The following is a 16,995-nucleotide window of genomic DNA, read 5'->3' as shown; positions in this document are numbered from 1 at the left end:
TTAAAGCTGTAAATGAAGCAACAGTAAGTCCAGAATCTGCAGAGATGCTACTGTACCATTTTCTAATGTTCTCAGTATGAGGCAAAGCCAAGAGAAACGTTTCTCTGACGTAGTCATAAGTCTTTGGAGAGTTGAAGTGCAGTGTAGTTTGTGCACTTGTTGTTCAAGTTTCCGGAAAACACTTTCCTTTTCTTTTGTATGCTCTGAAAGATCTTTCGGGGAACATCAAGACTTCAAGAAGAGAGGCCCATTCAGTTGAAATTCAAAGTTCCTTCTGAAGCACTTATTACACCTTTCAAGGAAGAAACTCTTGCCTTCAGCTTCCTTGTCTTTTGGCTTTTCAACCTCAGCTTTTTTGCAAGCTACACACAGCTTGTCCACTACTTTATAAGCTTTCCTTTTAAGTGTTTTTGGAGATGCTGAAATAGTGTAGCAATGATCATTAAGCGGGCAGCTGTGCTGACATGGTGCAAGAGTGATCTGAGTCTGCTCGTTTTCCACTCAGATTTTGTTGGTGACTGACTTTTTGTTGAATGCTGCTACCCAAACCAACAGTCATACACATCTGCTGTCAGAGCAATGTGATCATGCACAACATCTTGAGTAACAAAGGACTGTTCAGGGGCGTCTTCCATCATCATGACATTGCTCTGATTGGCAGCAAGACTGTTAGCACTACTCCCATTGTCCACATCGCCCTTTGAGAAAGAGAAAACGGTAGACACGGCAATGTCCTTCAGGCACGTCCTTCCCTAATTACAAGGAACACATATGACATTATTCCAGAGTGAATAGCTGTCATTCATAAATGAGGTTTGTGTTTATGTTCGATTAATATCTGTCTATCACTAGTATGAATGTACAGTATGCAGTTCATTCACATTAAAATTATTACTATAAAAATGATATTTAGCTGTTCTCCTGTCACCATAGAATCAAGCAGTGTTCTGCTGTCTCACTTGGATAATTATTTTTCCCCAGAGTATTTGGAGAAATGTTATAGAAATTCTCACTCCATGATAGGGTCTTTGCATTAAATGCACTGAAATGTGAACATTGGCAACACACTGGTGTGTTAGTAGTTTCACTTTTACAGTGTCAGCACAGAGCAAGCTGTGCCCGAATCTAGCATTTAGTAATGTATCAATATAAACCAATAAGTTGCTTGACTCTTTGGAAGGTATGAAACAAGGTCTCTGTATCCTGGAGTCAGTGCTGAAGTGATGACTCTCTGTGTTCACAGTACAGACGAGAAATCTTGTACGCAGACCAGTTCCGTCTTTTCATGATGAGCTTCCAGCTGGTCCAGCCTGTTGAGATTGTCTGGATCACCTAGAGGAAACCTTTACTCTGAGCAATTACAGGCCTATTTCAAACACATATAAAGAATAAACAGTCCCTTAATAAACAACCCCACTCCCCTGCAACACTGTGGCTAAACTGCTCTATTAAAATGTACAGAAGTTTAGTGTGTTCAAATGCATCCATGTGCAATATGTATCCTTTTGTTTAATTATATAGGTTGTATGTACATATTTGCACAGGCCAAGTAATTCCTGGCCAAGAGAAATTCCTATTTAATTAGCCTACCTAATACACGAAAGTGCACAAACTAGTGGACGAGTGAGAGCGCCCAATATGGAGAGATAACGGGCCTTTACTACATGGATAGGCAACGTGAGATAAGTCAAAATATTATTTCGAGTTTATTTGCTTTACTGTTCAGTCCATTTTCACAGCAGTTAACGCACAGCACTGAACGTCAATGTTTGATATGCATTTTGTGTCATAGCTTGGCTGATCTAATACTTGGTAGCCTAGTTTATGCCTATTTCTATAAAACATCCCAAATTTAAAGTGCACGTCCGTGTAGTAAAATAATGAAAAATGTCATTTAAAACCACGTGCAACCAGAGAGGCCTATGGCATTCACACATAAGCGGCTGTCGTACTCCGAATCGCCCGCCCTAACTAATCGAGCCCTACCCTTACCTCCATTTTGTTCAAAAATATTATCACCCTAAATTCTAACGTCTCTATTACACGTTTTAACTGCTGTGAATGTCAGTTTACTAACCGTGGCTCCATCGTTAACACAGCCTGTCGTCACTGGAAGGCTGACCAAGGGCTAATTCATTAGCTGGCTAATTAGCTAGTTAACGAGCTAAGCTAACAAGCCATGAGCGCAGAGATCGACACCTGCTAACATAAATAAAATATTAGAATATTAGAAAACTGGAGAACAGACTTCTTTGATGATCTGTTAATACAATTAACCGCACAGCAAGACATATTCGATAACTGAATGAAAAAGCAAAAACGCAGCAGATCCGTCAAGTTCAGTAACTGGAGTTAGCTGAGGCGACAGCAGAAAGGATGAACCGCTAGGAGTGACATGAGTGACAGCGCCAGCGCCACACTGTCACTCAATAGGCCATGCCCCCTAATTATAAGACTTAATATAATTTAAACGGATGAGTTATATATACAAAAAAATCGCCCTTTTTGACATAGTTGTCAAAAAGGGGGAAATAAGCAATATACACCAAAACAAATTGGAACCAGGCTGTGAACGTGTATTTCTGCTGTGAAGTTGGGCAATTTGACATAGAGATCTATGGAGATTGCTCCCTTTTGCAGCCAGTCTCAAGATGCCATTCGATGAATAGGCTCTGTGCACAAGCGTATGTACGAAATTCCGCTTTAGCCAGATGTCGACATATCCGTTTCCGGTTTACTTAAGGCGATCACCCGCGTCGCCCAAAATTTCAGTTTCAGTCTCCAAGACCTGCCTAAAATAAGCATTAGTGATGTCCATCGAATTGTTGATGCCTTGTCTCCTGTTCCAACAAGCAAGCGGAACAAGGGATTCAAACTCTACAAATCGAGTTATCTGCACAACTACGAAGGTAAGTAGTTTACTGTTGTGTGTCGGCCAGCTATTGGCTAAGCTAGTTAGCGACAAGTTCCTTTTTAGTGTAGTATTAGGCAGGACCAAGCGTGCCGCACAAGCCCTGAAAAGTGAAGCCAAAACGTCTCGATCGCCCCCTGGTGAGTGGTCCCAGTATAGGTCATAAACCCCGCCCTCCCCATGTTATTCAATGGAACGCGAGACCAACTAAACAATTAAATTACCCTTCAAATATATTTTTTCCGAAGCTGGTTTCTGTCATTTACTGTAGTTTGTATCACGCTAATGTAAATTCAAGAGTTTGTTTTTAAAATAAGTTTGTTTTTAGTTAGTTATTTAATGCTCTAAAAACGGTGGTGTGACGTCGTGATTCACAGCTGTGATTGACAGCTATCTGAGCCGAGGAGCCACTGAATCTTCGGAGGACTGAGGAGATTGGAACTTTACATTTAATCTCTAAATTTCTATAATTGATAGAATTTCACACGGACATAATGGGTTGTTCTGCAGTACATTGTGCTAACCGATCTGGCATTTCCAATCGATCTTTGAATTTTTTTCGGTAAGTTAAATTTATAAGCTATTTAATTAGTAAATAAATGTAATGGGCTAGCTAACGTTAGCTAAAAGACAACAAGCCTCGTTAATAGCCATGTTAATAGCTAGCAGGTGATCGTTAGCTAGAAGTTACCAATTATTTTTGTATTAGGCCTATTCTAAATTAAGGTTAAACATGATGTAAGTTAGGCTATAACATATCGTCTAGGTTTAACAAGCTAAGGTTGTACTGTACTTGGACTTGCGATTGATTACGGTATGCGCATTCTGCGAGGGAGAGTGAGGGCGGGGCACAGGGGTGGGGCCGTTGATTTCGCGGCTTTACGGCTTTACTTCCTTCTCGCTACTGCGCATAACTACTGCGCAGAACTGGTCCCAAGATCGCTATCTGCGCAGACGCAAGTCCAAGATGTCAGCGCCGTATCAGGACACTGGTGGCTTCATTTTTCACCAATGGAAAAGAGCGAAAGGGCGTCGTCCATTATTTATACAGTCTATGGGCAGGACAATAGAACGCATAAAAATTCACCCTAGCCTCAAAACCGACAAAAGAACGCTGGCTGAGCTGGAACGCTAGCGCGTCCCCATAGCAAGTGAATTGAAACGAACCTTCGTTCAGCCTCTTCTAACCTGAATGAAGCTTAAAATTCCATAGCCTCAAAAAAGCTCCAAAACAGGTCTCCTCTTTACTTTTACTACTGTAACCTCATTTCACAACGAAACTGAAAAATAACAACTGGCATAGGAAGTAAACTTCTGGTCCTGTATGATATTAATTGAGCTTAAACCTGCGTTATGTGGAAGTATATTAAAAAAAAATATTTTCTGACTATTTCTAGTCTAGCGTTTGAAGTCATTGAATGGCGCAAGCCATATTTTATTAAAAAGAGGACGTTCCTGATTAAAATGATGCCCCACTTGTACATTGAAAATGAAATGAGTCATGTACATTATATTTCTTTTTTTCCGTACAACAGCATCATTCATCTTGTTGTGAGTTTAGGTGTTTACTAATGCGGATGAGTATTAGTAAGTAAACCGGAAACTGCAATGCAGACTTCTAGACAAAAGCGGAAGTTCGTCACTACGCTGGTGCACAGAGCCTATTGCAGTTTTTCTCACTTCCGGGTCGGCTTAATTATTCAGGTTCGGAATCAAAACAGTGAAATATTTAATCTATATTTGAATCAGTTCTCAGTTGTGTGCGGATGACGAAATGAAGCACATTAAACAAAATAATTTCCCATATGTTTTGTTATTATTCTGCTAAATTGTTTTATTTATGACGTGCGTTTGACTTATTTACTTGTATTTTATGACTTAGCACTTTATTGCAGCCTACTTATAAGCAATAAGGCACGAGGGTGAGGTATATTACCAATATAACACGACTAATATATGTCCAGGAACTTTGCAAAGGTGCCTTATTGCTCTTCTAAACTGCTTACCCAGACAGAGCAGTAAAAGGGTATATGACATACACAGGATATACGGTCTCATATACCACGACTATCAGCCTATCAGTATTCAGGATATAAACCACACAGTTTATAAACCACTGTATTGGGAATGTACAGGCACACATTACAGTTCCACTACGCACAAACCAGATGGGTTGGCATATCGCGGGGACAGCCATGCTGGTTGAGTGTGCCTTTCTAAATAAATGAAGGACAGTGTCACTAACGAAACATCTCATCCACGCTTCAAGGTATGAATCACACATGCAGAGACAGTCTCTCAAAGACAAGTTGGACCTGAAAATCACATATTTGTACTCAACAGACCTAAGGAAAGAATTCCACTAGTCTAATGTCCATCTCTCATGTTTCTTGGCCCATGCAAGTCTTCTTATTGGTGTCCTTCAGTAGAGGTTTAGCAGTGACATTATTTGCAGAACTTTTAATATAATTGTCTGATTCAGTCTCCTAGAAAGAGTTGATGTTGAGAAGTGACTGTAGTTCTATACACACGGGTGATTATTAATAACACATTAATTCATAGACTAATGATTTTGCCTAGCTTATAACCTAAATTGGAGAAACATAGTGCTTCACAATTGCAATGGTAGGCCCATGGCAAACCCAAGGTAGGAAGTGTTTTATTCGATTTATAAAGTGCTTTTCAATACAACACATTGAATGTATCTGCACATGTAACCTAGTGGAAGCAAAAAGATCCTGGTAGCAGATAGAGACTAAAGAACATCATACGAACAAGGACATTATTTGTTGTAAAAAAAAATAAAAAAAAAAAAAAAACGGTTTTACAAGCAGTATTTTATGAATGGAGAGGGCTGCCATGGGATCTTTTTATGATTGTGTAAATTATTTAGACTTCCGATAAAATAAGCATAAATACATACATATTCTTTAATTAAAAAGTTGTATAGTTCAATACAGAATTTTGGGTTCAATATTTGGCTTGTTTACAATGATGTCACCAGAAATACAGAAACGATACTAGAGTGAGGGTGTGAAGACAGTGTCACAAATACAGCGTTTTCGCTTGTCAATCTGGACAAATACTGACAGGATGATAAAGAACCTCTTTGGCAAACCGCCCAACAATTTACTGACAGTGGTCTAGTTATTGGCTCAGAACTGAAGCCAGAAATACACCCTTGATTAAGTCACAAGCAGTAGACTTGTTCCCAATATATTTGAACAGTAAATAAAAAATGCATTGTATGGATTAATGTCTCAGGAGCCTCATGCAGGTTGAACGGATCATAATGGTTTGAATGGAAACCACAAGACCATACTTGCAAACAATTTATCTAGTTCAATTTGCAGATCAACCAATTAATTCAATGTAACTTATTCTGACAATGGAATGTTAAGATTGTAGCTGGTTCTATCAGATAAACTGGCACACCCTAGCACTATGCTAATATAACTGGTTAGTAGTGATAACACTCAGGAAAGTCTTGATTTGTTTATCAAAGCCAGACTTCATATCCACCAACTAATGGCATTTCATTACATGTCAACCTTAGCCACTAAGAGGTAAATTAACCCAACAATTCAAGTCTGCTTTGCTGTGTAACCAACGGGTGCCAATACTGCATTGATGAATTCTTAACTAAGTTACTAGCGACTACTAACTTTAGTTAGTATGAGATTATCCCACATTTTCCTCATCACTTATCACACAATGGTTTGCTTCTACCGCAATACATTAAGGATTATACATGAACGCTAATATCTACAATAGCAGAGAGTAATCCCTGAAAAAGATTCAGTGAGTGATTTCAAATCCCCCTTCGTGCAATACTTGAGGAAAAACTCCACTGTTAACCAAAACGTTATTGCCTCAACTATTGTGGGACAAAGTTTTCAAAAAAATTTGCTTATGCTACATTGTGGATGTTTTAAAAGGGAGCTACATCTTAAGCCAACAAATAGGTGAAAATAAATTGAAAATATTATTTGGCTGGAAAATCTTGATGTTAAGCTGCTTAATGTTTGAAAGTATGGCTTGTATACATTTCACACTACTCCATTCATTCAGTTTCAGCCATTAATGAGCCAGTCCTCCCCAATTAAAGGTGCCATGACTTTATCTCCCAAACACATTTATCAGATTACTGTAAACATTCTTGTTTAGGGAACCGAATCCACATTCATTTATCAGAGGGTGTCACACAACCTGGTCCAACCAGAAAGACAGTATGAATGAATGGACAGAGACAGAACAACAGAGAACAGAAAGACAGGAAAAAACACAACAACTGCAGCAGAGGCAGGCAATCTCCAAGTCAAAGGCAGCGGTGATCGCAGAATAAGGCTTGAGCCCCAACAAAATATTCCCAGTCCCAACCAACATAATCCTCATTCCCAGTTCCTTATTATGGACTAGGGAACGACTGAAAATTCGGCTGTACTATAATCATGCACATCTTTAAAGAATTTTGCCTGAAATGTCAGAGGTCCTGGTACAAAGAGAAAGTTCATGGCTTGTTGTAAAAAGTGCATATTTTCCCCCATGTCCAGTATAAACCACCACCACTCAAAGTGGCAAGTTATGTTTTTGTAGCAAACATGTTGAAGGTGCCTCATTGCAAGTACAGTCAAATACAAAATGTTCTCGTTGAAAATGCATTGCTTGCTTTGAGGCACATTTGACTCCGCACTCCTCAGCATCTCTCTTATGAAAACATATCCTACATTAGCCCTAAATTATGGATGGAATAAGTGTTCAGGGTCACACCTTTTCTTTAAATAACAGAACATTGGAAAATTGAGTTGCCTAGACAATATCTAAACAGGCTGTACTGTCTGTATTAACCAGTGGCTGGTTGTGTGTAAAGCTAAGCACAGATCAATTTGGCCTTGAGGAATGGTAAATTGTGTTCCCAGAATAGAGATGTCAGAAACAACAATGTAGTAAGTTACATATGTTTTTGTTAATGTTTTACCTTTTGACTTTTCAAAAGGTTAGTTTACTGAATTACACACTACTTATGGTAGGAAATTTTGTGGGGCTACAACTAACGGGGTACATCTCATAAGCCCAGTATATATTTTTTTGTATAAGACTATTTTTCAGGATAACCTCAAGTTCCAGTTTCAAGGTAATGTCAATTAGAATGTGGCGCTCAGCAGATGTAAAACAAATAGAAGACAAGCATTTTTAAACTTTATGAAAAATAATGTTACTGTCATGTTTCCTTTGGCAGTACAGTCCTGTGATCCACAGGGACAGAGAGAGGAGTAGGCCCCTGGGGAGACTGGGGGGGGCAAGCCAAGGTCAAAGGGTCGCCTTACATCCATCTCCCTTCATAGATTAGGAGGTGAACCTTGACCTAACCGTGCCTCCTGTTGATAAGGCCATTGGTGGTAAATGCATTGTTTTCGTATTAGAGGGGAACGTTCATGTCACAGGTACAGGTAAGCTGGAGTGGTCAAGCCGCCACTGGAGGTAGTGGTCGCATGTTTTCCAGTAGTGATTGGACAGTGGGTAGGGACAGAAGAGCCCTTCCCACGCCCCCACCTGCACGGTAGCAGGCGTATCCCAGCATTCCAATCATCCCAGCCTTCAGCACTGTGCGCAGCATCCAGCCAAATCGAGACGGAGGAGCGACACTGAGTCACACAGAAAAGCAGAAGTTTCAGTATTAGCCAATAGAACAGTAGTTCTGGCCAGGGGCATCAGAGTTGACTTGTTGCTACATTGAGGTCACATGCCGTCTCAAACAGAGAGAATATATCAGGGAATTGTCAAAGGCTTGGAACCCGATTCAAGCAATCATACAGTGGTGCTCATAGGTTTGCATACCCTGCAAGAAATTGTGAGATTTTGGCATTGCTTTTGAAAATATGACTGATCATGCAATCACCCAAATGGCCCTGATCAAAAGTTTGCATACCCTTGAATGTTTGGTAACAGACACACAAGTCTGGAGTGGACATCAGTCTCCTGACCTTAATATCATCAAGCCACTCTCAAACGTGCGGTTCATGAAAGACTTTGCATGACCTGGAGGCATTTTGCCAAGATGAATGGGCAGCTATACCACCTGCAAGAATTTGGGGCCTCATAGACAACTATTACAAAAGACTGCACACTGTCATTGATGCTAAAGGGGGCAATACACAGTATTAAGAACTAAGGGTATGCAGACTTTTGAACAGGGGTCAGTTCATTTTTTTTCTTTGTTGCCATGTTTTGTTTTATGATTGTGCCATTCTGTAATGACCTACAGTTGAATATGAATCCCATAAGAAATATAAGATGTGTGTTCTGCCTGCTCACACATGTATTCTTGACAAATGGTACATATTACCAATTCTCCAAGGGTATGCAAACCTTTGAGCACAACTGTATTAGACCACCTGTCTTACACACGCACCTCATGATGTCCTGAATGTTGAGCTCCTTCTCCCAGTTTCTCTCGATGCCAGGGACATGACCCATCCCCACAACTCCCACCACCACCGCAGGCACTTCTGTCACACAACACAAACACATCCACCTGAAATGAAACCCTGAGTCCCTGACAACCATTGTTTTATAACAGTCCACATTCTGTGAATTAGGGGAAGGCCTGCGGTTAACCTCGTTGGCAGTGTGCAGATCCCAGAGATCCACTGGAGTAAGTGTGTCAGAGCAGGAGCTTTGTTTACTTTGCCCCCTGACAGAAAACTGTGGCAGCCCAAGCGGCACAGTGGTCCGAGTCACTGCCTCGCAGTGTAGCCGTGTCATTGAAGCCAGGATGTTGATGGCGTACTGACAGTGCCCAGGGGTCACACAGAGGGTGGTGTAAATTGGCTCAGCGCAGCCAGGTGTGGATGATGGAGAGGGTTGCCTTGCCCCATCTCGCTCTAATGACTACTATTTTTATTCCACAAAAAAAAAAAAACTAAATACAGTTCCGGAAAAAAAATTGAGACCACTGCACTTTTTTTTTTTTTTCCCTTTCCAAAACAGTTGAAAAGGAAGGTTTTGGAGTGAGGAACAGAAGCGTTAAAATTAAGAGACCACGGCAAATTGAACGCTTCCTCACTCTTCCTATACGCCTTTTCAACTTTTTTGGAAAGGGAAAAAAGAAAGGTGCAGTGGTCTTAATTTTTTCCAGAACTGTAATTAGCTTGCTAAACCAAGCAGTATTTGCCATAAAATACCCACTGAAGGAGATCGCAATCTCTAGCAATATGGTCTCTTAATTTCCCCCCCGGAGCTGTACACAAAGGTAATTAAAATACTCCAAGTATCTGTCGGTATCGGTCAGGTCTGACGCGGGCAAACCGCAGAAGAGCAGTAAAACAGGCGGACGTGAGACTCACTCTGAGCGTTGGGCGACGCCTCCACACAACGCGCGGCCTGGCGAAGTGTGTGCGTGAGGTAGATGTCTCGCTCCGCTACGATGGTCTGGTGGAGAGCGGGGAACTCGCCGATCATCTCCAGCATGGTCTGTTCCAGCAGGTCCTTCTGTTTGCATTTCTCCACATCTTCCTTACTAGCAGACAACAATAAAAGAGCATATGACATGAACAAAAGCACAAAAACATTCTGCCCGCTAGGTTTAACCATGTGCCCAAATGAATTATCAGTACTTTGGTATCATCTTTTATGAGCAAGCCTCTGCTCACTGCTGTGAATACCCTACTTTACTTGCTTGTGGGAAAGGGCACATCTTCCCAGAAAAAGTGAAAGCACTGACAAGCTGATTCCACCCCAGAAATGTAAGTTGGCCAAATAAAGTTTCAAAGGTTTCTCCAAACACCCTCATTTTGAGTTCTATAATAGTGAGTTTGTAATCATGTTTGGTAGCTAGAAATCAGTGCATTTTTGCCTTGGTCTGGAAGTACATACACAGCAGGCCTAAAATATAAAACAATATTCAGTCCCCTACATATATAAATCTAGGCCAATACAAAATTATCTCCAAGTTGGACTTAAATTAGGAATATCCTTAAAGTTAGCATTGTGAATTTGTTTTTAACAGGGTATGTTATATTAACATGTTGTTCAAAATATACATTATATTTTATGTCAAAACGCTTACCTGTTAGAAAATAATTACCTCTAACCAGTAGGTATTTGTTTAGCAGATTCTCCAACCACACGTGCTACAGAAACATTGCTAAACAGCCTCGTGCAAATATCAGACATTCTAGCATTCCTAGTGGTAAAGGGTAACTACATCCAAAACCAAAAATGTATCAGATTCTTCCCAGACATGAAAAGTACTCTTAATGTGGATTTATGCCCAGCTGTGGACAGCTTAAACCTAAACCAAATAAATCGGATAAAAAAAATGCTGCTACACCAAACTAGTAACAAAGAGGTCTTAAAAGGCCCTACCTGATGGGGTCTGACAGGAAGCAAAGGCCCCAGGCCAGCCGGGCTTTCTGCCACAGACTCAGAGCAGCAATGGCCCGTTTGAATGTCACAGGGATGGGCCGGTCCCCCAGGTGGAACTTGCAGAAGGGCACCTTGCCCGCCTGAAGGGAGAGAAGAAAGGTCTTAACACAGAGCTCTGAGGCACACATTTGGTCACAGGTGAGAGGGGGTGAACATGCATAAAATGAGAATTACACTTGGTTTAAGTATACACTGCGACCGTAAACCACACCTGACACATTTCAGTGAGAACAAATGTGACCCTGATCAAGAGTAGCCACGCGAGTGAGTGTGAAAGAGCAGTCCTGTGTGCATCACCTCTTTGAAGGCCTCTCTGAACTCCCCTCCAGGGGCCATGCCCAACTGCTCTGTGATGTGAGCAGACACTTTAAGCAGCAGGATTTGCATCAGGCCAGACATCACTCCATTCTGGATGGACAGAACAGAGAGAATGTGGACAGATGGGTGAGGAAACACTGTGTTAAGGTACACTTCTGACTCTACAGTGCGTATCACAGGCATTTTGGCATGTAATCAACATGTATTACACATAAGGGCTGTCATGATATCAGATTTTCATTATACGATTATTGTGTCCAAAATAATTCACGGTAACGATATTATCGTGGTTTCTACAGAAAATCTGAAGGGGGAAAAAATGCTTTCACTCAACTTTATCTTCAACTTTGTTTAAACGTGTTTAACTCTACATGACTTTACGAAAAGCACCAACTCAACCCTCCCTGTTCCCCAAGGCCGTACCTGATTGATAGCCTGCCGCACTTTATCCAGGTTGATTTCCTTGGCCTCCTTGAGCAGCGTCTTCTCGTCCATCTTCAGCATGGATACCCTATATTGACACAGCTCCACCACCACCACATCTGGCTGAACGGCACGAATCGTCTGAGGGAGGGAGGGAAATGTGGGGGAGGGAGGGGGCAACCAAGGCAGACATGGGAGAGTGGGGAGGATGGGGGGGGTAGAGTTGTAAGGGTAATCAGAGGGAATGGATTTCCCCTGACTGTAGGTAACTCAGCATTCCTTTTCCATCCCTCCTCAGTCTAATTATCTTCCCTCACAGTTCTGTCAAACACGTTGAAAAGGAACACATCCACTCCCCATTCCCATGGGTCACTTAGAAATGTCCTTGCAATCCCATGAAAACAAGAAATGAGGTTGCATAGGAATTATAGAAAAATCTATAGGTTAGAAAATAACTTGAAGTGTCCTTCAAACTTTGCTTTCGTCAAAGAATCCTTCATTCGCAGCAATTACAGCCTTGCAGACCTTTGGCATTATAGTTGTCAGTTTGTTGAGGTAATCTGAAGAGATTTGCTTCCTGAAGCACCTCCAACAAGTTGGATTGGCTTGATGGGCACTTACGTAACATACAGTGGAGCTGCTCTCACAACAGCTCAATAGAGTTGAGATCCTGTGACTGTGCTGGCCACTCCATTATAGACAGAATACCAGCTGGCTGCTTCTTCCCTAAATAGCTCTTGCATAGTTTGAAGCAGTGCTTTGGGTCATAGTCCTGTTGATGGAGGAAATTGGCTCCAAACAAGCGCAATCCACAGGGTGTGGCATGGCGTTGCAAAATGGAGTGATAGCCTTCCTTCTTCAAGATCCCAAATCTCCCATTTTACCCCCACAAAAGAACCCAGAGACCATCCCATTGCCTCCACCATGCCTGACCGATGGCATCGAGCGGTCCTCCAGCATCCTTTCATTTGGTCTGCATCTCATGATTGGTCTTCAGTGTGATCCGAACATCTGAAACTTACTGTAGATTAATCTGTCTATAATACTGTTTCTCCAGTCTTCCTCTATCCAGTGTCTGTGCATATTTGTCCTCCCACTTCTCTTTCTATTCTGGTTAGCGTCAGTTTGGACTGTTCTGTGAAGAATACACTGACGAGTTTCAGAACAAATTGTTCTTTGTTTCAGGCCATTTTGAGCCCGTTATCGAGCCCACAAATGCTGATGCTCCAGACACTCAACTAGTCTAAAGGCCAGTTTTGTTGCTTCTTTTATGAGCACAACCGTTTTCAGATGTGATAACATAATTGTAAAAGGATTTTCACATAGCCTTTTAAAATGATAAACATGGATCAGCAAACACAACATGCCATTGGAACACAGGAGTGATGGTTGCTGACAACGAGCCTTAGTGCGCCTATATAGACAACCCATGGACAATCTGCCGTTTCCAGCTACAACAATCATTTACAACATTAACAATGTCTACACTGTATTTCTGATCAATTTGAGGTTATTTTAATGGACCAAATTCTTTCAAAAGCAAGGAGATTTCCAAGTGACCACAAAACTTTTGAACAGTAGTGTTCATCTTTGGGGGGGGGGGGGCAGACAACTTCCTTACCATGGCAACATCCTTCTTGCTGCTGTCACTGAAGTGGGCGGTGCCCACCAGGTATAGCAGGCTGCCATCGGAAGCGGTCAGCCGGGTGACTGTCTCAGGGAGTTCTGGGGAAGACTGGCGCCGCTGGGCTCGCACCTGCCACAAAAGCTCCACTGCCTCAGAGTCCGCTGGGGGAAGAACCAGCCAGTGAGACGTGAAGGGCACGAAGAAGAGAAACCAACAGCGGAACAGAGAGTGAGAAGAATAGAGAGGAAGAGAGGAAGAAAGCAACCAAAAAACCAATTAGCTCCGATAGCCACAAATGATTGCTGCGTTAAAAGACTGTGTGCAACGCTTCATGTTTGAGCCTATCAAGCAACCATCAAAAAACGTGAAAATAAAACAACTGCGGGAACACTTCACTCAAAAGGATGGTTTCCCTTGATAAATTATATATGCTTCTGTTGACAAGAGCGATGCAGAATAAAGTACATTTTAGGTAACCAAGGCACTCACAGAGTCCAGGAGGACGACTAGGCAGTGAATCATCTTCACAAGCATCGTCACAAGCATCGTCACAAGCATCGTCAGAGGGACCTGCCAACCCAGCCTAACGTCACCAGAGAAAAAGCATCGGTAGTGCAAGTTAGATAAAGGAAGTTCACAAGTGTAAAAGGCAGACATTCATAAGTAGACATTCTACAACATTGTTTTAAACTCTGATAGATGCTCAAGAATGTTCTAGAACGGTGGACAGTTGGCAAATCACATTAAATACTGGAGCAGGATAAAATCTATTAATCTTTTCATTCTTGTATGAGTCTAACAAAGCTTTTCCTAAAAGCTTAAGGCTGCCTGTATGGAATATTGAACAAACATGCAAAAGCTCTGTGAAACTTGTGTCACAAAATGTGTGGTGGGACATTGAAGGCCGTGGTCACAAGTCTGATGCTCAAACCTGTAATTACATTTTGCTTGTACATTTAGGCAAATCCTTGCAAGCTTACCTTTAGCAAGTTTGTATATTTAGTTCATGCTTGCAAGGAATATTTGAGAAGCTTGTACAATGAAATCTGAACACATTTAACAAACTCCCAATTCTGTAACCAAACATTTGTATGAATTGAACTCCAACAGCAAACATGTTACAATAAGAGCATTTACCACCACAGTCAGTTACATTCGCATTTCTACAACCAATTCCATTGGTCGCATAGGTCCATCAATCTAAGGGAAATACCGTATTTCCAGAAGATGAGTAGTTCTCCGCCTAAGCAGATCTATTAGGCCTACCCAAAAATGATTTGTACAAGCATAGAGCATTAACAACATTCGATGGCATTGCTAACGTGAGCCCACGCCACCTGGTGGATGAATGTCAAAATAACACCAACAGCGAAGCTGTGTTTAAATAGCTACAGTTTGAATAAAAGGAAACTGATAAGCAGAATTTCTCATCACCAAGTTCATTGTGCATAAGATTTGCTATGTGCTTGTACAAAACATTTTTGGTAATAGACGTTTGCTTAGGCAATCGTTGCTGCTTTTAAATACGCAACGTGTAAGTATAAGACATAAGGTAAATATTTTAGCAAAACATATGCCATGAATAAGTATTTTTTTATTATTGATTTAATCAGCTCGGTCAGAAAACAACAGCTCACAGTAGTGCAGTATAGATAATTAAACTTTCCACAATAGCGGAGAACTACTCGTCTACTGGAAAAGGGTCTTTCCATTAGAGTGATGGATTTATCCGACCAATGGAATTGGTTGTAGAAATGCAAATGTTACTGATAGGTCAAGAGTAGAAGAACCACCATTAGCTCGCATGCAGAATGGACTTCTACTTTCCTCTCCACAAACCTCCACATACAGAACTTCTACACGTTGTAAACATGTCGGAAACTCGAGAGTGCGCAAAGAATTATCCGCGCGTGCATTTTAGCATCACAGCAAGAAATTCGTCGCGGTTAATGCTCTTATTATGAATCTGAAAACAAAATATGCTAGCTGTTCCAGTTTAATACAAATATTTGTTTAAAGACTTGCGAGTTGGTAAAATGTGTTCAAATTCATTGTACAAACGTCTCAAAAATGCAAGCACGAACTAAAATGTACAACCTTGCAAAACGTAATTACAGATGAGCATCAGACTTGCGACCACGGCCCTCGATATACCACCACAAATGTTGTGACACAAGTTTCGATATGTTTAATATTCCATATGTATGGGCCATAAGAGATATATCATGCGGCACTTCGTGTGGTTGTCATGCCAAAAAGACAGCTGTCATGGCATTACAGAGTGACGTGTCCCTCTGGCCCAAAACTTACCTCTGAGTCTTGGTTCATGGTTCAAACTTTGAGAGCAGAGAAAAAAGCAGTAGTGATGTATCCACTTCCTTATTGAAATTAAAAACAAAACGGGAGGAAAGAGTAAAACCACATGCATGTCCTCAAATCCATCAGCAGTAAGCATGTCGGCCAAGATTACTAACATCTGCAATGCAGTCGGCTGTGATATGACTGACAGTGGTCACCGGTCAGTTCCCTAATGTGTCATGTTTTTTTAGCAGGATGGATGTACTGAAGCGTGCTAGCTAACATCACCAACCTAATATTATCATTAGTTACTTTATAGTTACCGAGTAATTGTATGGCCACATATTTGTAAGTTGAAACTCAGTCACCTGTCACAGGTAGTTAAGTAAAGCAGGGCAACTGAGTCAACTTATATACGACTATAATAAGAATGTTTTGTGGAGCCTTCTTTTTTTACAACTCAATCATCATGGCTCAACTCCTGCAAGGAAACGGCGTGTATCTGCCACACTATTACATCATTTTCTGTCAGTGTTGACACAGCTAGCAACATATTTTGTTGGCTAACTAGACACATATTAATACGACATACTAGGCTGAACCTATCAAACTGATGTTAACCTGCTTCTAGTGACGAAGAATGAACCGCAGAGCTTCAGTAACGTTCCTTTAACCCAAAGTATCAGTTTAGGTACGTAATGTTACTCATCATTTGGGGATCTAACGAAGCCACTGCAGCGTTAGCAAGTTGGACAAGCTAGCTAGCTTCCCCAGTTGAAGAATAGGTTACATGCTTACTTAATGCTTCACACACAAGTGTATATCACTTTCTAATAAAAAAATAACACACGTCTACTACAGTTTACAATGTTTCCGGTACTGCTAGTTCCCTAAACAAAATACATAGAAAACTAAAACTAGCTCGCTCTTGTTAGCCAACCTGTGTGCTCTCACCTGCACTTCGAAGATGAAACGTCTATCTTATTCTTTG

At 41.2% G+C, this 16,995-nt stretch overlaps 1 protein-coding gene across 2 annotated transcripts; it reads right to left on the bottom strand.

The window, feature by feature from the left end:
- Positions 1 to 5,554: 5,554 nt before the first annotated feature.
- On the bottom strand, positions 5,555 to 16,990 carry trabd (TraB domain containing). 2 transcript variants are annotated; one of them, XM_010883366.3, is made up of 10 exons: positions 16,959 to 16,990; positions 16,017 to 16,084; positions 14,196 to 14,289; positions 13,701 to 13,867; positions 12,080 to 12,220; positions 11,636 to 11,746; positions 11,279 to 11,418; positions 10,258 to 10,430; positions 9,324 to 9,420; positions 5,555 to 8,556 (listed from the first exon to the last, which is right to left on the bottom strand). In XM_010883366.3, the coding sequence occupies exons 2-10, from the start codon at positions 16,032 to 16,034 to the stop codon at positions 8,376 to 8,378; spliced, it is 1,122 nt and encodes a 373-aa protein (XP_010881668.2). In that variant the 5' UTR covers positions 16,035 to 16,084; positions 16,959 to 16,990; the 3' UTR covers positions 5,555 to 8,375. The 2 variants fall into 2 exon arrangements, with proteins under 2 accessions (XP_010881668.2, XP_010881669.2); XM_010883367.4 differs by lacking the exon at positions 16,959 to 16,990 and adding an exon at positions 16,803 to 16,822.
- Between the last annotated feature and the right edge of the window lie 5 nt (positions 16,991 to 16,995).

This window comes from Esox lucius, chromosome 19 (genome assembly GCF_011004845.1).
Source record: "Esox lucius isolate fEsoLuc1 chromosome 19, fEsoLuc1.pri, whole genome shotgun sequence".
Taxonomy (NCBI): domain Eukaryota; kingdom Metazoa; phylum Chordata; class Actinopteri; order Esociformes; family Esocidae; genus Esox; species Esox lucius.
This window is presented reverse-complemented; position numbering and strand designations above follow the sequence as displayed.

Coding starts and splice junctions, on each gene's coding strand:
- trabd (XM_010883366.3), bottom strand. Junction 12,221..13,700: donor GCAAGAAGGATGTTGCCATG/GTAAGGAAGTTG, acceptor TCCCTCCCTCAG/ACGATTCGTGCCGTTCAGCC. Junction 11,747..12,079: donor TGCGGCAGGCTATCAATCAG/GTACGGCCTTGG, acceptor CTGTCCATCCAG/AATGGAGTGATGTCTGGCCT.